At 43.9% G+C, this 22980-nt stretch overlaps 1 protein-coding gene across 2 annotated transcripts; it reads right to left on the reverse strand.

Moving 5' to 3' along the window:
- Positions 1 to 13: 13 nt before the first annotated feature.
- Positions 14 to 14459, reverse strand: LOC311146717 (nuclear receptor subfamily 2 group F member 6-like). Of its 2 annotated transcripts, none has more exons than XM_084183274.1 (5): positions 13667 to 14459; positions 12572 to 13346; positions 11866 to 11960; positions 7016 to 7594; positions 14 to 2670 (listed from the first exon to the last, which is right to left on the reverse strand). In XM_084183274.1, exons 2-5 carry the CDS (start codon positions 12838 to 12840, stop codon positions 2396 to 2398), a joined length of 1218 nt encoding a protein of 405 aa, XP_084039400.1. In that variant the 5' UTR covers positions 12841 to 13346; positions 13667 to 14459; the 3' UTR covers positions 14 to 2395. The 2 variants fall into 2 exon arrangements, with proteins under 2 accessions (XP_084039400.1, XP_084039401.1); XM_084183275.1 differs by having other exon boundaries at positions 7016 to 7591; positions 13667 to 14443.
- Between the last annotated feature and the right edge of the window lie 8521 nt (positions 14460 to 22980).

Consider the following 22980-nt stretch of genomic DNA (forward strand, 5'->3'; position numbering starts at 1 on the left):
CTCACACTCACCATGTCATTTTGGTATTTTAATAATGCTTTCATACACATACAATTCCAAATCTAAAGAACTCAGCAACAACAGTAAAAGATAGTAAAACATGAATAATAGTACATTTATCTTTTGTAAATATTATTGGTGATATGGTGTGTGAGTGAGTGAGTAAGGATATCCCACATCTTTTGAAGGGCATGAGGTAATTCCTAGTCACCGCTAGGCTATTGGACCGATTCTCAGTCTCTCACAGGTAGTGTGATGTTTTGGGATCGTAGCCTCCAAGCGCAGTCCCATTGCCAGACAGCTATGACAATAAACTCCCATATCACCTAAGTGTTGTACAGTTAGCTCCTGGGATGCATTGCTTTGTGATGGGAACACAATTGGCTCAGGAGTAGCCTCTTGTTTTGCACCAGAGTAGTGTCATTTTCACCGCCATGGAGACTCACGTCTTTTTAACACATCTCAGGGGATGGTAGAGGTATTTTTACATAAAATATAAAGGTTTTAAAAAATAACCTGTGAACTCAACATAACATTTTTTTTTTTACTTTACTTTCCAATCCCATTTGGTAGAGATGAAACACCGTTTAAAACTTTGAACAGAGCAAAAACAACATTGTGACATGCAGCAGGACAACATGGCCTCTAAAAATTATACCATCAACACCATTTTTTAAGCCTTTGGTTCCCTACATTTACAATATGTACACTTCTTATAGCTTGTAATGTAAAATAGGTTTTGATGTGATTTCTTGGCCTTTTTAAAGTACCAACTGCATTTGCTCTTTGTTTTCAGTATGGTCATAGGTGAACCATTTGGCCATAACCTTTTTGATTACATATTGTTTCAACAATCAGTCTGTCACTCATATCAGCTGCATTCGTCATCTGTTGTAGTTAAAATATCAGTCCATATTGAAAAAACAGTGTTGATTTTGAAAGAATATGTCCAGATGAATGATCTACTGTTACTGCAGTGTCCTAATTCATATTGAATATTGAAAAAGCAGTCATTGAAAAGAAGGCGGTTTGTGGTGAACAACAATGAGAGAGGTTGCCTTAAGAATAAATCAATCAATAGCATTCTGTTGTCTTGTGAAGTATCAATCCATATTCATGTAACTGCGGCTTTTTAAAAGTTTCCCAATGCAACAAGTAAGATCCCTATGAGTGATACATGGAAACGGTCATTGAGTCCATCTGTAAGTCTCTCCACTTCATCTGCCTGGCTGATCTACTAGTTCAAATATCAAATCTATAACCTCTTTAAGGACGATTACATTTTTGGTGAAATTTCTGTGGACGATAAAGATTTTGGTGTAATTTCTTGTTCCAGTTTCATTTCAGCCCCTAGCACCTTCCCGTTTCCTCCTATCACGTTTGTGTTCGCATATCTGAAGGGGTAGGAGTGAGAAATATGGTGGAGGACCCTCTAAGTTAAGTGAAGACCCTTCAGTGAAGAGGCTTGTTTATAGTCCGTCTATCGACATGTCTGTAGAAAGTTGTCGCAGTGACATCATGAACAGTCTATTGACGTCCGACATCAAACTTGTCGTTGTTAACTTTTGCACATTTTTATTCATTATTACAGAAAAATAAACTCAACAAGATCATTATTTACAAGGTAATTGCAAGCTAGCTAGCTAATTACAGAAAATAGCTTATGGTTGTGAGTGTGACGAAATAAAAGCAGGGTATTCTACCAAAGAATTGTAGAACTTGTAGAGTCTTGTTGCTGTCTCAGTCAGGTAACCATGACAACGGATGCTGCGACAGGGTCAAAGTTGAACTTTTATGTGTCTCCGACAAGGAAACCAACAGTCGCAGCGACGGTCTACAGACCTATAAACCTACTGGTCTACAGGTCTATACATTCATTAAATGTTGTTTTGATCAGACACTTGTCGCATTCTATTTGTCTATAGACATGTCGTTAGACCAAGTATAAACCAGCCATAAGGATCTAAATGGAACAGACTAATAGCTCCATAATACAGTTTTCCTACCAGAATTCCAGAATTTCAAGGTCTGATGTAGATGTCGACAGTCATTGCACCGAAGGCAATGAGATGTGGAAAATGAGACAAGGTTCCAGTGACCTCTATTGGTGGGACAGTAATGTCTATATGTAAGGTGTCCCTAGTCACTATGACATGCGGATGGCATGGCTGACTCAGGTCGCCATAACGGGGCACAGTAGGTGTGTTGGCACCAGTGTGCTGGCAATAGACCCAGCTGGCACTAGGTTGGTATGGAGAGCTCAGTTCATGGAGACAGTACAGTATGCATGATGTCCAGCTGGCGCTAGTATAGGATCACACAGATGGATCATGATGATTCAGAGGAACCTGCGGTCCTTGTCGTCACTGCCCAGAAGGAGACCTCATTTTGGGGGTTACTGACCAGGGACGTAGGGCCAGCTGATGGAGCTTCCGGAGAGCTGCATGTCACGGATGAGCGTCTCGATGGGCGTCTTGCCCACCAGACGCATGAAGAAGAGCTGGGAGATGAGGTTGGCGGGCACGGCACGGAGGGCGGGCAGGCGGAGGAGCAGGCGGCCGAAGCGCTGCGGCTGACCTGGGTACTGCATCCGCTCGTATTCTGTCAGAGCCACCTGGGCCTTCTCCTGCAGAGACTCCACGTGGACAGGGTCTGTGAGCCCACACGCATCTGAGAGGGAAGGAGGGAGTGACAGAGACTTGAGGTGAGGACAGAGTGGGAGGGAGCAGTACTTAACTGAGACGGGGACCTACATACAGAATTCAGTTGGCACCAACAAAACTAAAAAAGGTCAGGTTGTACCTCCTCTGTTCTCCTGTTTTCTACACATTGTATCATCTGTATGTTTTGTTGATGATTTAGGTAATTTGAAGCAAAATAATGCACACAAAAAAATGTAGAGCTAGACAATGTGTTTACATGTAAAAATGTTACGCTCTTTGGGTAAGTGTGCAGTGCACCTTTCAATTACAATATCCACTACAACACATTTTGGCCTGTGATTGTACTCTGCACTTATATTGTTGTGCCAGGAGAGGGTGCCACACTCCTCAAATCTACCAGTATTTGTTTTTGCCTTGGCAGCAGCTACTCTTTCTGGGGTCCAAACATATTAAAGCACTTACATTACATATAAAACAAAATATAAAACAGTACATCATATAACATTATTACACCACTACATATCTGCAATACAAAATGTTTAATACCACCATACAACAATATCACAATGTGTGCGTATGTATGTGTCTGTACCTTTGTGTGTGTCTCTTCACAGTCCCCGTTGTTCCATAAGGTGTATTTTTACATGTTTTTTTAAAATCTGATTCTACTGCTTGCATCAGTTACATGATGTGGAATAGCTCTATGTAGTAGTCATGGCTCTATGTAGTACTGTGCGCCTCCCATAGTCTGTACTGGACTTGGGGAGTGTGAGGAGACCTCTGGTGGCATGTCTTGAGGGGTATGCATGGGTGTCCGAGCTGTGTGCTAGTATTTTAAACAGACACCTCTTACAAAAACAAGTAGTGATGAAGTCAATCTCTCCTCTACTTTGAGCCATGAGAGATTGACATGCATGTCATTAATGTTAGCTCTCCGTATACTTTTAAGGGCCAGCCGTGCTGCCCTGTTCTGAGCCTACTGCAATTTTCCCAAGTCCCTCTTTGTGGCACCTGACCACACTACTGAACAGTAGTCTAGGTGCGACAAAACTAGGGCCTGTAGGACCTGCCTTGTTGATAGTGTTGTTAAGAAGGCAGAGCAGCGCTTTATTATGGACACAGACTTCTCCCCATCTTAGCCACTGTTGTTGCAAAATGTTTTCACCATGACAGTTTACAATCCAGGGTTACTCCAAGCAGTTTAGTCACCTCAACTTGCTCAATTTCCACATTATTCATTACAAGATGTAGTTGAGGTTTAGGGTTTAGTGAATGATTTGTCCCAAATACAAAGCTTTACGTTTTTGAAATATTTAGGACTACCTTATTCCTTGCTTCCCATGCCGAAACTAACTGCAGCTCTTTGTTAACTGTTGCAGTGATTTCAGTTGCTGTAGTAGCTGACGTATATAGTGTTGAGTCATCCACATACATAGATACACTGGCTTTACTCAAAGCCAGTGGCATGTCGTTAGTAAAGATTGAAAAAAGTAAGGGGCCTAGACAGCTGCCCAGGGGAATTCCTGATTCTACCTGGATTATGTTGGAGAGGCTTCCATTAAATAACACCCTCTGTGTTGTGTTAGACAGGTAACTCTTTATCCACAATATAGCAAGGGGTGTAAAGCCATAACACATTCGTTTTTCCAGCAGCAGACTATGATTGATAATGTCAAAAGCTGCACTGAAGTCTAACAAAAACAGCCCCCACAATCATTTTATCATACATTTCTCTCAGCCAATCATCAGTCATTTGTGTAAGTGCAGTATACCTGTGTTCAGGCTTTGTCATTTGACAAGCAGGTGCTTAGGTATCCTTAGATAACATCAAGAGAAACACTGAGTGTACAAAACATTAGGATAATAATATTGAGTTGCACCCCGTTTTGTCCTCAGAACAGACTCAATTCGTTGGGGCATGGACTACAAGGTGTCGAAAGCGTTCCACAGGGATGCAGGCCCATGTTGACTCCAATGGTTCCCACAGTTGTGTCAAGTTTGCTGGATGTCCTTTGGGTGGTGGACCATTCCTGATACAGCGTCAAAAACACAGCAGAGGTGCAGTTCTTGACACACTCAAACCGGTGTGCCTGGCACCTACTACCATACCCGTTCAAAGGCACTTAAATATTTTGTCTAGTCCATTCACCCTCTGAATGGCACACATACACAATCCATGTCTCAATTGTCTCAAGGCTTAAAAATCCTTCTTTAACCTGTCTCCTCCCCTTCATCTACACTGATTAAAGTGGATTTAACAAGTGACATCAATAAGGGATCATAGCTTCCACCTGGATTCACCTGGTCAGTATATGTCATGGAAAGAGCAGGTGTTCCTAATGATTTGTACACTCAGTGTATATTTTCCCATTAAAATGTTAAAGTCTCAGCATGTTAGTAAAACAAGAAGAAAAGTATTGATATGTAGGGTTGCAAAGCTAACGGTAATTTACCAAAGTTACAGGAATCTTTGGTATATTTGGTAATTAACAGGTAATCTATGGCAATCTATGGTAATTTAGGTAATTTATAACTGTTACAAAATGTATTCATATATTGAAAATAATGCCATTGTTGATTTATTTAATTAATTAGGCTATTTTTGTGTCCATTTTGTCCATGAGTTTCTAGTGGATAGCCCATATGGTTCAAGAGAAAATAGCCTAATTAATAAAAATAATCAACAATGGCATTATTTTCAATTAACTCTGTAACTCTTCCAACAACTTTTCACAACCGTTTTCACAATTACTACCAGTTTGGTAGCCTTGCTGACGTGACCCATGTGACTTACAGCGCAGGAAGTGCTGTGACCACAATGGTCTGGAAAGGAGGCCGTTTACTAATGCAATATTTGCTCCGAAATTGTGGAACGGGTTAGATTGGTTCTCTTGATTGAGACCGCTCCTTGTTTGAATTGAAAGTTATTTATTTTGGGTAAAAATGTATTTATTTATTTTATAATACAAAACATATACATACAAACAACAGCATACAGACCCACACAAACGTCAACTACATCACACCTGCCCAGAGCCACATGCTCACACCCCCATCTCCAGGTCTTGCATCACTCTCCGCTACATGGCCTCAAACCACACCATTTTGTTTCTCTCAGTCGCCCACGCACTTTCAACATTTAGAAAATAAAGCATTTGACCTTTCCATTGTGTTAAAAATTGAGGATTGGTTAATTTCATGTTTTTAAGTATACTTTTTTCAAGATGATTGACGAGAAATGTATTGTCCAACCCATCTGGTATCTCACTGCACCTTCATATGCCATGTCTTGAAATATGCAGACAGACGGATTAAAAGTACATTTACATTGTAATACTTATGACAGACAACTTTCTTTTTAAGTTTCAATTCCAATAGTTTATTTTTCTGAGATTGTCTGTTGGATATGCTCTCTGCAAGGTTTTGTATATCTTCCCTATCATATGAATATCTTTAGACTCAAATAGGATTCCCTCAAGATTGCTCTGATGTCCAAAAGATTTCAGATCTAAATATGAAACTTATCTAACTTGGTCAGTCCAAAATTGCTTTTGAATTTTGTCATGGAAATAAATGTATTTTATATTACCAAGTCATTTACGGTTGATATGCCTTTAGTTTTCCATGGATAAAAAAATCCAACCATTGTAATGGAAGGGGGCGTGCTCGGCCTGTGTGGCTATACATGTGGGCTATACAGGTGAGTGAGAAAGACACAGAGGAGAACCAGTTAAAGCACAGCCCCCTTCATTATCGACGCATTGGGCCGACAACATCAAAGAGCCATTCCAGACTCTGAAGTCAATAGGTATTTAGTGTTAGTCAGACTACCAGTTTGGCGCAAAAACATAGTAAATTAAATAAAAGTATGTACAAATATGTATAATGGATATTTCATTCTGAAACCCTCATATTAAACACCAATGGTATTTCTAAAGTTGTTGGTTTATATTTAGGATAATGTCAATCTTATTTTTTTTTTAAATATATATTATTTGATTATTTTATATATTTTACATGCGAAAAGGCCACACAGAGGGCCAGAAATAATTGCAGACACCTGTTATAATCTGAAGTAGCCAAAAGGCCACCGGAAGTTTCCAGTAATATACCCTCCCTTTGCAACCCTATATGCAAGTCAAAAGTCCCAGCATGCAAGTCAAAAGTTTGAATATCTAAGTATGCATCTAAGTCTCAACAGGTTGAAAACTTGACATGTAGGTAGAAAAATCAGGAATGTAGGCCAAAAAATCTGACATGCATGTCGTAAAGTCTCAGCGTGTCCCAAAAAAATATCTAAACTCAATTATCTCAATCCACATAGTGGGAATAAAATAAACCTGACAGCTCACCTGGTGAGAAGAGGACGATGGCCTTGAGGCAGCTGTACTCGGCCGAATCCACCTGGAGCCGGGTCAACTTGTCCACCTGGTTCTGGAACACCCTCACCTGGTCCATGAAGGACACCACTCGCTCGGCCGACATGGGCGAGGAGTGGAAGCCCGCCGCGGCCAGCAGTGGGGCCATGTGGAGGGGCAGGGCGGACTGGGCTGCGTTCAGGATGAACAGCTCGCTCCAACTCAACCTGAGCAGAGCCACCTGCTCTGACACGGGCAGCTCTGGGAAGTAGGGGATGTTCCTGGCCCACTCGATGGTGCTGAAGAGCAGCCTAGCTGCCAGCTCGCAGATATTGTCGATGCCCATGACGGCCCCGCCTGCGCCGGTGGCCTGGCCCTGTTGGTTGTACTGGTGGCCGTAGCGGCTGCTGGGGTAGGGCTCGGCACGCAGCAGCTGGGAGATGAGCTCCGACACGGGCTGCCCGCCGTTGTTGTTGTAAAACTCTGCCACTCCAATGCCGCTACCACCACCTACTGGGGTGCCCGTGGGGCTGAGGCTGGAGTGTGAGGGGGGGATACGTCCACGCTGAACTGCTGGGGTGGGGATGGAGGCACAAAGGGGGAGGGGAATGGGTTTGGGTTGGAGTTAAGAAGGTGCAGGGAGATTGGGAGGACGGAAGGGATTAGGATTTGGGGTGAAAAGTAGGGAGGGCGGGGGGGAGAAGTTGAAAAGGAGTCAGGCATGCTCCCTCGCAGTAGGAGGTTTGGCAGATTATCAACAGACGGTCTTGACCAGATTAGCACCATATAATTCCAGATTAAAGCAGCCACAATGGGGCACAGAAAGATTCCTCACTAACAGAGGGCGAAACAGAGGACTCGCATTTTTTGAGAATTCTCCAAGTGAAGGTTAACTCGAGGAATAAAAAACAAAGACAGCAGAATTCTACATTAAAATGTGTTTTCCTCAAAGATTAATATTCCTCAGGAGGTGTTCATCTTTTACTATGTAAAGATTTGTATTACCAAAGGGGGAATAAAAGATGACGCAATGGCCTTTGTGTTCATATTTATTGCTCGTAGAAAGAAAAGGAAATAATTTCCCCTCATTGTGAGGATGAAAGATTGTGGCTGTATCAAATACTGCTTCCAGCCATAGTTAACGTATTAAATGCTCCCAGCCATAGTTAACGTATTAAATGCTCCCAGCCATAGTTAACGTATTAAATGCTCCCAGCCATAGTTAACGTATTAAATATTCCCAGCCATAGTTAACGTATTAAATATTCCCAGCCATAGTTAACGTATTAAATATTCCCAGCCATAGTTAACGTATTAAATATTCCCAGCCATAGTTAACGTATTAAATATTCCCAGCCATAGTTAACGTATTAAATGCTCCCAGCCATAGTTAACGTATTAAATGCTCCCAGCCATAGTTAACGTATTAAATGCTCCCAGCCATAGTTAACGTATTAAATATTCCCAGCCATAGTTAACGTATTAAATATTCCCAGCCATAGTTAACGTATTAAATATTCCCAGCCATAGTTAACGTATTAAATATTCCCAGCCATAGTTAACGTATTAAATGCTCCCAGCCATAGTTAACGTATTAAATGCTCCCAGCCATAGTTAACGTATTAAGCCATTGGGTGAGTAATTTGACCATGAGAGAGAAAGGGAAAGAGTTATCAATATTAGACTGAAGAGGCAGCATTCAGAGTTCCACTAGTTTTCTGCAACCGCCAAAGTAAATAATTGTGGGCTATACTCATTTTAATTTTTAATTTAACCATTGCTTAACTAGGCAAGCCAGTTAAGAACAAATTCTTATTTACAATGACGGCCTACCAAAAGGCAAAAGGCCTCCTGCGAGGATGGGGGCTGGGATTATATATATTTTTTAATATATACACTACTGTTCAAAAGTTTGGGGTCACTTAGAAATGTCCTTGTTTTCGCCTCTTCACTGTTGACGTTGAGACTGGCGTTTTGCGGGTACTATTTACTGAAGCTGCCAGTTGAGGACCTGTGAGGCGTCTGTTTCTCAAACTAGACACTAATGTATTTGTCCTCTTGCCCAGTTGTGCACCGGGGCCTCCCACTCCTCTTTCTATTCTGGTTAGAGCCAGTTTGCGCTGTTCTGTGAAGGGAGTAGTACACAGCGTTGTACGAGATCTTCAGTTTCTTGGCAATTTCTAGCATGGAATAGCCTTCATTTCTCAGAACAAGAATAGACTGATGAGTTTCAGAAGAAAGTTCTTTGTTTCTGGCCATTTTGAACCTGTAATCGAACCCACAATTGCTGATGCTCCAGATACTCAACTAGTCTCAAGAAGGCCAGTTTTATTGCTTCTTTAATCAGCACAACAGTTTTCAGCTGTGCTAACATAATTGCAAAAGGGTTTTCCAATGATCAATTAGCCTTTTATAATGATAAACTTGGATTAGCAAACACAACGTGCCATTGGAACACAGGACTGATGGTTGCTGATAATGGGCCTCTGTACGCCTATGTAGATATTCCATTAAAAATCTGCCGTTTCCAGCTACAATAGCCATTTACAACATTAACAATGTCTACACTGTATTTCTGATCAATTTGATGTTATTTTAATGGACAAAAAAATTTGCTTTTCTTTCGAAAACAAGGACATTTCGAAGTGACCCCAAAGTTTTGAACGGTAGTATATATAAATATAGGACCAAATACACATCACAACAAGGGAGACAACACAACACTACATAAAGAGAGACCTAAGACAACAACATAGCATGGCAGCAACACACGACAACACAGCAAGGTAGCAACCCAACATGAAAACAACATGGTAGCAACACAACATGGCAGCAGCACAACATGGTAGCAGCACAAGACATGGTACAATCGTTATTGGGCACAGACAACAGCACAAAGGGCAAGAAGGTAGAGATAACAATACATCACGCGAAGCAGCCACAACTGTCAGTAAGAGTGTCCATGATTGAGTCTTTGAATGAAGAGATGGAGATAAAACTGTCCAGTTTGAGTGTTTTTTGCAGCTCGTTCCAGTCGCTAGCTGCAGCGAATTGGAAAGAGGAGCGACAGAGGGATGTGTGTGCTTTGGGGACCTTTAACAGAATGTGACTGGCAGAACGAGTGTTGTATGTGGAGGATGAGGGCTGCAGTAGGTATCTCAGATAGGGGGGAGTGAGGCCTAAGAGGGTTTTGTAAATAAGCATCAACCAGTGGGTCTTGAGACGGGTATATAGAGATGACCAGTTTACAGAGGAGTATAGAGTGCAGTGATGTGTCCTATTAGGAGCATTGGTGGCAAATCTGATGGCCGAATGGGAAAGAACATCTAGCCGCTCGAGAGCACCCTTACCTGCCGATCTATAAATTACGTCTCCGTAATCTAGCATGGGTAGGATGATCATCTGAATCAGGGTTAGTTTGGCAGCTGGGGTGAAAGAGGAGCGATTACGATAGAGGAAACCAAGTCTAGATTTAACCTTAGCCTGCAGCTTGGATATGTGCCGAGAGAAGGACAGTGTACCGTCTAGCGATACTCCCAAGTACTTGTATGAGGTGACTACCTCAAGCTCTAAACCATCAGAGGTAGTAATCACACCGGTGGGGATTATGACACATTACCTTTGTTTTGGAGGTGTTCAGAACAAGGTTAAGGGCAGAGAAAGCTTGTTGGACACTAAGAAAGCTTTGTTGTAGAGCGTTTAGCACAAAATCCAGGGAGGGGCCAGCTGAGTATAAGACTGTATCATCTGCATATAAATGGATGAGTGTGCTTCCTACTGCCTGAGCTATATTGTTGATGTAAATTGAGAAGAGCGTGGGGCCTAGGATCGAGCCTTGGGGTTCTCCCTTGGTGATAAGCAGTGGCTGAGATAGCAGATGTTCTAACTTTATACACTGCACTCTTTGAGAGAGGTAGTTAGCAAACCAGGCCAAAGACCCCTCAGAGACACCAATACTCCTTAGCCGGCCAACAAGGATGGAATGGTCTACCGTATCAAAAGCTTTGGCCAAGTCAATAAAAATAGCAGCACAACATTGCTTAGAATCAAGGGCAATGGTGACATCATTTAGGACCTTTAAGTTTGCAGTGACACATCCATAACCTGAGCGGAAACCAGATTGCATACCAGAGAGAATACTATAGACATCAAGAAAGCCAGTCAGCTGAATATTGACAAGTTTTTCCAACGCTTTTGATACATTTTCCAACACTTTTGATAGAAGCTCATTATGAAGCTTCAGGCTACAGCCCCTTTATCTTACAAAAATGCCTCATATCAAGGTCATAGGGATACTATATTTTACTTAGGGCTTCAATAGGCATATAGTGTAAAATGACATGGCAACCAGTGGAACAGTAGAACCACTACCATACAGATGGTATGTCATATTTCTAATCAAAAGGTCTATGGAAAAACAACCAATCAACCAAAGAACCACTGCATCTACAGGGCTACATCACTTGGGACTTCAGACTACAGTTGAGGTATAGACAGAGATGTGTGTGACTGACTAGTGCACAGGGCCGCAGGTGGCTTGTTCGTTGTATCCCACTCACTCACGCAGGCACTAGATTAGATGACAAAGAACATGGCATCGAGCCTGCACGTATGGCAAGCCATGATAGGGCCAGGATAGTTATGTGACACACACTATGGGTCAATGTAATGGTAAAAAAAAGTACAACTTTAAAACAATTGGGGGGTTTTTAGAACAGAAATTTGGCTTTGGACAGAGTCTATTGACTGGAGTTCATGTCTTTGTTCATACATGTATATTCTGCATAGAATACATAGAAATATAGCTAAAGGAAGGTGCTACTGTATGTGGACAGGATAAGTACCTTCTTTGCGCATTCCTACGCGAAAGCACTTCTCCAGGCGGCAGTACTGGCACTGGTTGCGGTGATGTTGGTCGATCTGGCACTCTCGATTCGACCTGAAATATAGATCAGAACATCTTATGCAAATCCACACAGCAATGATAATGACATTTAACTTTGCTGACACTTGTTACAGCTACAAACCTCTGGCAAAAATCTATAGTAATGTATGTGTACTGCTATAAGTTTAATGGAGAAAGGTCACTTCAATTTGATAGAAAACATTTGCAGACCGTATCTACATGATTGCATAACGTATCTAGAGGGTAGATGTAAAAAGCTGAAGCATAAAACACGATGCGAGACAAAATAAGCTTCTATTTAAATATATTCTAGGTATCTGCTGGTTTACAGAACCCGATTATATAAGTGTGTATGACCCAATCACTGTCTTTCCTTAGATGATCCATGGCATTAATATTGTATCATGCTCATGGATTTTTTAATATGGGCAGAGTGGCTGATGTAAGGATGACTAGATCGCAGTGGGGAAACTCAATTATCTGACTTCGAGGCCAGTTTTGTACAAGAAAACGTATGCTTTTGTACGACATCTTCTTGGAGATGAGGGGAAACAATGTAAAATCACTAGATAGCACACCGCAATAAAACATTTTGGGACTGTATCAACAGTGGACTAATTTAAAAAATATTCATTGAGTCTCACCTGCAGGTATAATTGAGGTTGCGGCGGATGCTCCTCTTGAAGAAGCTCTTGCAGCCCTCGCAGGTGAACACACCGTAATGCTTCCCGCTGGACTTGTCCCCACACACTACACAGTCCACCACACACGCCTTGTCATCGTCCCCGACCTCCATGTCGCTGCCCCCGGCCTGGGGCGAACCGTCCTCCTCCTCTCCCCTCAGATAGCCCTTCTCCCCCAGCCCGTTGGTGCCCCCGTTGGGATCTCCCCAGCCCCCACTCACCATGGCCATCGCTTGGTTAGCAGACCACAGAAGGAATGGGAGACAGCCAAAGATTTTGGTTGCTGCTGTCTAAACTTTCTGACTTCCTTTGTGCACCTCTGTTCAGAGTTCAAGATTCTCAGCCTTTTCATAAAATTTTATATTTTGGCTTTTTGGTCCTCAAAGTGCGTCGGAAAACTAAAATAGTCAAAGGTAGGAAAATACCCACACCCTCTTTTAACGTATACAAGAGTAGAAATGGGTTTAAAATTTGTGTGGTGTAGAATGTTTGTCCCAAAAAACCCACTAGAGCTGTTTTGTCTCCTCCCCCTCCACTATGACCTGGAAATAGTTTCGCCTTTCACTCTAGAAACTTTTGTTTTACATGCCCACTTTTCTTCTTTCTCCTTTTTCAATTATTCACTCTTTTTGTGTTTTTTTTATTTATTTATTTGGCCCCAAGTCCTTCGACGGCTGTCTTTTAGAAGAGCTTGCTGTTCAGTCGAATGGTTTACACTTCAGCCAAGACACAGAACCTTTCACAGGAAACAATGAATCAAACACACATTTTCAAAAAGAGACCAAAACACACCCCACTCACTCGCACTTTGCACATGATTAGAGAAGGAAATTCTCTCTCACTCCATTCTCTCTCTGCCTTCTCTCTCTAGCAACAATGGCTGAAAAAGGACCTCGCTAGCCCTGGAGACGAAGCAGTGGCCACCCCTCGTAAAACCGTCATGCTGTTTGCCTTCCTTATAGTGTCTATGTGGAGTCCTGCTGCCTTTCTGCAATATCTTACTTATATCCTGACATTAGAGATAAATAATACAAAAGCCTTGTATTGTATGCTTACCGTTGGAAGTGCATTCATATAATATGTCAACGTTTTCTTTTAGCTAGATCACCCTTACAGCCATGGAGAGGGAGGGTACAGACAGAGTGAGGCAAGAGACGGGTTTTCCAACAATCCTCTGAGCACCAGCAACATTCTGGTTGACAAAAAGAGCTCTTACAGGTCACCACTAGAAAAACAACTTGATGTTTCACAGCACACTGTATGGCTATATCCTCAAGGCACACAAATAACTACTATCAAGTCTCAACCGTGGCTTCGGTCTACCCGCTGTGTTGTACAAAATCAACCAGTCGTTCTGGCTCTCTTCAAAATGATCTTCAACTCAAGTAAGTGCCCTCTCTTCCTTGTTTATTGTTGCAGAGGGCTAGGCTGTAGCAATATCATCTGTGGTAGTGGCTTGACCGGTCTGTTTCAGTCCCTCCAAAAATAGACAGCACAGATTAGGTTAGAAATCCTAAAAGCGTCCTTTCCACCCCTCAGAAGTAAGAGAAGCTGCTTTATAAGCATCCGTGTTAGCCTCTCCCTCCAGTCTTTTGTCAGTGCTTGCCCACCGAGCACTAACGACTTGCGGCCTAGCCCTGTGCTCCGACCGTGTGGGTGTTTCCCGTGGCTGAGGGGGAAGGGACGGGGCTTTCTCTCCTCAGAGTCCACAAAATTGAATTAAGATTTAAAAAGAAGGCTAGGCTCTAGACAGACTGGCTGTTGTGAGGCACCACATATACCGTCCTCTGTGTCTGTGGGTTTCTCCCTCCGTTTTCCTCAGCTTGTGTGTGTGAGCTAGCAGAGAGAGAGAGAGCGGGAGGGAGGGAGTGTGCAGGGAGGGGGATGGGGGCATGTGTGTGCTCAGGGATTTGACACTGCTATTCAAGCCCTGTGGTTGCCATGGCACCAGCTGCCTTATATGGACATTGAAGTCAAAGAGCAGAGAGTGGGCTGTGGGGCTTATCACACACAGAGAAAAAGAATGTGGAGGTTCGCTCTCCTCTGAGAGAGGCATGACCCCAAGGCCTGACTCTAAGCACACGGCCAGAGCTACCCCCGACCATGCCAAACAACTCGAAGCCCTCCTACAAATACACAAGACATGGTTCTCTCAGCTCCCACCACATAGGGTGGGATTTCTATGGCGTATTGTCAAGTTACTTGTTTGTTTACTCTGTTCCTACAGACAAGTTATGCAATAGACCGCTTGAAATTTGAACATTTCATACCTGAATCCCTCCTGATAATGTCGATAACAAAACACAGATTCCTCTACAACCTTTGACTTCAGTAATATGAGGTAGGCCTACACATGTTTTCTCAGTGTAATGCATTAACCCTGCAAATTATAGCCTGCACTTTGATATTAACTCCTGGCCAATGAATAGTCAGCTTAAGACCAATCTCATTGTGCTAAAAGAAAACGCCACGTTTTGGTCATCGCCATTTCACAAAGGTCCTCTGTCCCCTTGCTCCCTTGCTTTGTGGAGCACATGGTGATTTGTGTCTGAGGTTAACCCCAAAGGTCACGCAGACTTTCTCACCCCTGCCTCGCTATGCCCAGGGTCATCCTAGATCAGGGTTCTCCAACTGGAGGCCCGCGGGTGGTTTTATTTGGCCCCCCAAGTTTTCTGAGCATTAAAAAATATATATACAGTATATATATTTTTTATTATTATTGATCATTTTCATTGTTGGACATAAAATACTGTAAAAACACCAGGAAATCAGCTCCAACAAATTTAAATTTTGGAAATCCGTTCCCAAGTATTCACACGCATAATAGAGAGACGTGATCGTATACAAATGTAAGCAAGGTTTGAAATTATTATGTTTTAGTCAAATATTATATCAGTTTGGGCTTCTTGTGGTTAATTTGCAGTCTACAAATTATTTGTAATTATGTTCTGGCCCCCCAGCCATTTGCTCAAGAAAAAAATTGGCCTGCGTCTGAATCTAGTTGATGATTGTCCCTGTCCTAAACTGTTGGTCTTTCTGGGTCTGCTTCTTCCTGACGGTCTAGTTGATGACCCCTGTCCTAAACTGTTGGTCTTTCTGGGTCTGCTTCTCCCTGACGGTCTAGTTGATGATCCCTGTCCTAAACTGTTGGTCTTTCTGGGTCTGCTTCTTCCTGACGGTCTAGTTGATGATCCCTGTCCTAAACTGTTGGTCTTTCTGGGTCTGCTTCTCCCTGACGGTCTAGTTGATGATAATAAAACAAAAGCGGGAGAGAAGAAAAACAATCCTGGCTAAAAGTGCAGAGAAACGTCATGAATCTGATCAGACATATTACTATGATGGGATTTTAACTGAGACAAAAAGACGTACCAAAAACGTGTCACTAACACCAACGTATCTTTTTTCTTTGTCTAGATCATACAGATAATTAAAAGAAATTCCTGAGCCCAAACCCTTCCCCCTGGCTGTGTGTGTGTGTGTTTCTGCAGTCTTGCCTTAGTGGCGGTTCAAAGACCATGGCACCCCACCCTCAATGCACACACACACACACACACACACACACACCAGCACAGGCACACACACACACACACACACACACACACACACAAAGTATGTGAGCATTAAACAGATACACACACACACGAGTTCACACACACACACATTGTGTTATACTAAATCAGACATCAGAGACATGCCAAACATTAAAGGCTAAAATGCATAATCTTTTCAGCACCACGTTTTGAGCTATAACAGTGGGAGGTTGAAGTGAGGGGCCTAAATTGGTGTGACGGTTGAACAAGCACTCTTAGGAATGTACCAAGCCCCTGCTATGGTAGCAGCATGTTAATTAGTAGTAATTTAGCTTGGCAAACTGCTGCTGTGGAGGTTGAAGTCAGGAGTAGTTTCACAGGCTTTAGCTAATGTAACACTAATGTCGGATTTAAGAAATTATCGTTATTTCATGACGCAATTTATGTAGCTCGTCTCATGAACATTTTGATCTTGAAAATGTTGTGGAAGAAAAGGAAGGTCAACAGTTTCAATATCTTCTGAGCCCCCATCCCCCTCCACACACACACACACACACACACACACACACACACACAGTGGTAGTAGTATGGCATAATTACATACCACAAGGCTTTCCAACTAAGTGTAACCTGATATTAGTCATTACTACTACGAGTTACATCCCCTAAAAGCCATAAATTAGATCTCTGTCATTTGAGATACAGATTGCATGGCGACTTCATTGCATTACTGCAGATCCAACCAGCCGGCTGACCCTTAGCGGACGGCAGAGGACAGAACTGCACAGTTTCCTTCTAGAAATAGTTTGCTCCATTTTTTGTAAGGCTCTACTTTGTTTTGACATGAGAAACCCTCCACACAAAATACCTTACTTGTTGCTGTTGTTGTTGTGGGTCAATGAGGGGGTCCAGGGGTGTCTTGGAGGGTTTTCGGATTACGTGGGTGCTGGGCACTCCAACAACAAACCAGGACACCCCCGTAAACATTAGAAATAGCAACACTGGTCCAGCCTAAGGCACTCCCAATAGTCAATGTGTTATTCGAATCCTGGGTGTTGACGAATGTGTACTCAAGCATAGCGGCATATGGAAAGTAGCCTAGGTTTTCAACACAAACTGATAATGGACATTTACACGAGGGGGACATTTCATCGCGCTCCAATGACTGTCAAACTGTTTGACCTGCAGGGACAGCTTCTCTCCGAGACCGGCTTCACCTTTGACCCCACAGGAATAGGCAAGCCTGGTAATAAAAACAAAGCCCTTTGTCTGAGTCAAAGGAAAACATCTGCTGGACTGAGGAGGGATTAAGGTCGGGGACTCATCAGTCTTTTCTTCCACAGAAGACCCTCTGATTAGAGTAGAGGTGTTTGGAGGAAACCAATCCCTCCATTACGGAGTTCCAAATCCCATGGCTTAAAAGGCATGGTTTGAAATATGTAATATGCATAACAGAGGAGGCTGGTGGGAGGAGCTCTAGGAGGATGGGCTCATTGTCAAGACTGGAATGGAATCACTGGAACGGTACCCGTGTAGCTCAGTTGGTAGAGCATGGCGTTTGCAACGGCAGGGTTGTGGATTCGAAAAAAGTATGAAAAAAATATATATGCACTCACTAACTGTAAGTCGCTCTGGATAAGAGCGTCTGCTAAATGACTAAAATGTAAATGTAAAAATGGTATCAAACACATGGAAACCCCATGTTTGACTCTGTTCCATTTATTCCATTCCAGCTGTCCTACTATAGCTCCTCCCACCAGCCTCCTCTGATGCATACAGTATTCAAAATACCTATCTCTCCCTATGAATACAGTAGTCTTATCGCAAGGCTACAGAAGCCCGGCGCTTACCGCAGCAAGTCTTTTACATTTTTTTATTACGTTTGGTCTGAATGAGTAGCCTCAAAGCATGATAGTTCAATAAGAAATTATTTCTATTGAAATAGAAAAACCTTCCTGCTTTGATGTTATCATACAGACTAATAATTAATGAATGTCTGATATTCTCCAGACTGATAATTAATGAATGTCTGATATTCTCCAGACTCAACAATGGTACAATATTTCCATATCACATAATGCAAATCGCATAATATATGTAGAAAACATAAGCTGTATGCTATATGACCAGCCTTGTCATTGCCAACCTCCTTTAGATGAAATACTGTGTTTTAAAGCATGAAGGTAGACTCAAAAATGTTTTTATTTTATTTTACATATAACTCAGACTTCCTACACAAGTATTTAGCACCACATTGGTTATTTGTCTCAGGAGGGTTAAAACAAGAGTCTGCTAACCAGCTAAGGCATTTACCACACCCCCACTCTCCTCTGTGACTCACCTACAGGATCCTATTCTGCTAATGGACCTGTGTATAGCGCAATGCTGTGATAAAGGTAATCAGATCCTCCAGAGAGCAGTAAGTCATTTGCTGAATGCAGAAAATAAGAGACCTCCCTGGCTCAATTTCTGGATCAATCTGATATTCAGATATTTATTTACATTTACTTGAAATTATTAGCCATTATATGTAATGACTCAAATTGAAAAATATCAGTCGTTCACATTAAATTACCAAATGCATGGAATTTCAATACACGGTCAAAATAGACTCTGGTAGTGTCTCCGACTGCTGGATTAAAAAGGAATTCCATGCATATGGCCTTGCAGTGGGCTCTTGGTCACTTCATTGAGGGATCATTGATAGCAAAACAATAACTGGATAGTTGCAGTCGGTCTACAGTATTGTCTTTAGTGCATCACATGCTCATTTTGGATTTATACATACAGTGCCTTGCAAAAGTGTTCATCCCCCTTGGCGTTTTTCCTATTTTGTTGCATTACAACCTGTAATTTAAATGGATTTTTATTTGGATTTAATGTAATGGACATGCACAAAATAGTCCAAATTGGTGAAGTGAAATGAAAAAAATAAGTGGTGCATGCATATGTATTCACCACCTTTGCTATGAAGCCCTAAATAAGATCTGGTGCAACCAATTACCTTCAAAAGTCACATAATTAGTTAAATAAAGTCCACCTGTGTGCAATCTAAGTGTCACATGATCTGTCACATGATCTCAGTATATATACACCTGTTCTGCAAGGCCCCAGAGTCTGCAACACCACTAAACAAGGGGCACCACCAAGCAAGCGGCACCATGAAGACCAAGGAGCTCTCCAAACAGGTCAGGGACAAAGTTGTGGAGAAGTACAGATCAGGGTTTGGTTATAAAAAAATACCAGAAACGTTGAACATCCCACGGAGCACCATTAAATCCATTATTAAAAAATTGAAAGAATATGGCACCACAACAAACCTGCCAAGAGAGGGCCGCCCACCAAAACTCACAGACCAGGCATGGAAGGCATTAATCAGAGAGGCAACAAAGAGACCAAAGATAACACTGAAGGAGCTGCAAAGCTCCACAGCGGAGATTGGAGTATCTGTCCATAGGACCACTTTAAGCCGTACACTCCACAGAGCTGGGCTTTACGGAAGAGTGGGCAGAAAAAAATAAGCAAACACGTTTGGTGTTCGCCAAAAGGCATGTGGGAGACTCCCCAAACATATGGAAGAAGGTACTCTGGTCAGATGAGACTAAAATTGAGCTTTTTGGCCATCAAGGAAAATGCTATGTCTGGCGCAAACCCAACACCTCTCATCACCCCGAGAACACCATCCCCACAGTGAAGCATGGTGGTGGCAGCATCATGCTGTGGGGATGTTTTTCATTGGCAGGGACTGGGAAACTGGTCAGAATTTAAGGAATGATGGATGGCGCTAAATACAGGGAAATTCTTGAGGGAAACCATACTGCTAAAGCAACACTTGAGTGGTTTAAGGGGAAACATTTAAATGTCTTCGAATGGCCTAGTCAAAGCCCAGACCTCAATCCAATTGCGAATATGTGGTATGACTTAAAGATTGCTGTACACAAGCGAAACCCATCCAACTTGAAGGAGCTGGAGCAGTTTTGCCTTGAAGAATGGGCAGAAATCCCAGTGGCTAGATGTGCCAAGCTTATAGAGACATACCCCAAGAGACTTGCAGTCTTGTAATTGCTGCAAAAGGTGGCTCTACGAAGTATTGACTTTTGGGGGGGGGGGGGGGGTGAATAGTTATGCACGCTCAAGTTTTCTGTTTTTTGTGACTTATTTCTTGTTTGTTTCACAAAAAGAAATATTTTGCATCTTCAAAGTGGTAGGCATGTTGTGTAAATCAAATGATACAAACCCCAAAAAATCCATTTCAATTCCAGGTTGTAAGGCTTTCGCAAGCCACTTGTCATGAGCCGTCGTGGATGTGGTGGAGGAGTCAAGTGCAGGAAGCAGAGGTTAGTCCAACAAGACTTTTAATAGTGTCCAAAGTAAGTGTACAAGCCCCGACCTCGAAAACACGAAGAGGCGAGGAACATTACGCACACGCGTAAAACACTTCAACAAGGCAAAATAGACACGGAAAAATAAACACGTATCAAACAACGTGGCAACGGACAACAACACACAAAAACCCTAGATTACAACATGGAACTTATAAGACACGTAATCAACACTAAAACAAACACAGATGTGACAGCCAGACAAAAGCAATGGAACACAGAAACATAGAGCGGTGGCAGCTAGTACTCCGGGGACGGCGAACGCCGAAGCCTGCCCGAACCAGGAGGAGGAGCAGCCTCGGCCAAAACCGTGACAGTACCCCCCCCTTGACGCGCGGTAACAGCCGCGCGCCGACCCCGGCCTCGGGGACGGCCAGGAGGACGCGGACCCGGGCGCGTGGGATGCCCATGGTGAAACTCAGTCAGGAGGGATGGATCTAGTATGTCCCTCCTGGGCACCCAGCACCGTTCCTCCGGACCGTACCCTCCCACTCCACGAGATACTGGAGACCACTCATCCGGCGTCTCGAGTCCAAGATGGTCCGGACTCTGTACGCCGGGGCCCCCTCGATGTCCAAAGGGGGCGGAGGGGTCTCTCCTATCTCATCCTCTTGGAGTGGGCCAGCTACCACCGGCCTGAGAAGAGACACATGGAACGAGGGGTTAATATTTTTATACTCTATAGGCAGTTGTAATCTGTAACACACCTCGTTCAATCTTCTCAGGACTTTGAAGGGCCCCACAAACCGCCGACCCAGCTTCCGGCAGGGCAGGCGGAGGGGCAGGTTTCGAGTCGAGAGCCAGACTCGATCTCCCGGTGCGTACACCGGTGCCTCACTGCGGTGACGGTCGGCGCTCGCCTTTTGGTGACGGATGGCACGCTGCAGATGGACATGGGCAGCGTCCCACGTCTCTTCCGAGCGCCGAATCCACTCGTCCACCGCAGGGGCCTCGATCTGGCTCTCGTGCCACGGAGCCAGGACCTGCTGATAACCTAAAACACACTGGAAAGGTGTTAAGTTGGTGGAGGAGTGGCGGAGAGAGTTCTGGGCCATCTCTGCCCAGGGGATGAACCTCGACCACTCCTCCGGCCGGTCCCGGCAATAGGACCTCAAAAACCTACCCACATCCTGGTTGACTCGTTCCACCTGCCCATTACTCTCTGGGTGGTACCCCGAGGTAAGGCTTACCGAGACCCCCAACCGTTCCATGAACGCTCCCCAAACTCTGGAAGTGAACTGGGGACCTCGGTCAGACACAATATCCTCGGGGACCCCATAGTGCCGGAACACATGGGTAAAGAGAGCCTCAGCGGTTTGTAGGGCAGTTGGGAGACCCGGCATGGGAAGGAGACGACAGGCCTTAGAAAACCGATCCACAACGACCAATATGGTGGTATTCCCCTGGGAGGGGGGTAGGTCAGTTACGAAATCCACCGATAGGTGGGACCATGGTCGTTGTGGAACGGGCAGGGGATGTAGCTTACCCCTGGGCAAATGTCTAGGCGCCTTACACTGGGCACACACCGAGCAGGAGGAGACATAAACCCTCACATCCCTGGCTAACGTTGGCCACCAGTATTTCCGGCCAATACCTGGATGTCCAGAGGAGGGTGATGTATGAGCCCAATAAATAAGACGATCGCGGACCTCGAGCGGAACGTACGTCCGCCCCACAGGACACGCGGGGGGAGTAGGGTCGGTACGCAGTGCCCGCTCGATTTCCGTATCGACCTCCCATACTACCGGAGCCACCAAACAAGATTCCGCCAATATGGAAGTAGGCTCGTTGGACCTCTCCTCCGTGTCATACCGCCGGGACAGTGCGTCTGCCTTAACATTCTGGGACCCAGGGATGTATGTGATCTTAAAAACAAACCGGGTTAGGAACATATTCCACCTAGCCTGACGAGGGTTCAATCTCCTAGCTGCCCGGATGTACTCCAGGTTACGGTGATCAGTCAGAATGAGAAAAGGGTGTTGAGCCCCCTCAAGCCAATGCCTCCACACCTTTAGGGCTTGGACTACGGCTAACAACTCCCTATCCCCAACATCATAGTTGCGCTCCGCCGAGCTGAGCTTCTTCGAGTAGAAAGCACAGGGGCGGAGTTTAGGTGGCGCGCCGGACCGCTGTGACAGGACTGCCCCAATACCGGTCTCGGACGCGTCCACCTCAACCTGGAATGGTAAAGAGGGATCCGGGTGCGCCAGCACCGGAGCCGAGGTGAACAGGTTCTTAAGCTTGATAAATGCCCTGTCCGCCTCAGCCGACCACCGCAAACGAACCGGACCCCCCTTTAGCAGGGACGTAATGGGAGCTGCAACCTGTCCAAAACCCCGAATAAACCTCCGGTAGTAATTAGCAAAACCCAAGAACTGCTGCACCTCTTTTACAGTGGTTGGAGTTTGCCAATTACGCACGGCCGATACCAGGTCTACCTCTATCTCCACACCAGCCG

The sequence above is a fragment of the Coregonus lavaretus genome (genome assembly GCF_964263955.1).
Source record: "Coregonus lavaretus genome assembly, chromosome: 19".
NCBI lineage: Eukaryota > Metazoa > Chordata > Actinopteri > Salmoniformes > Salmonidae > Coregonus > Coregonus lavaretus.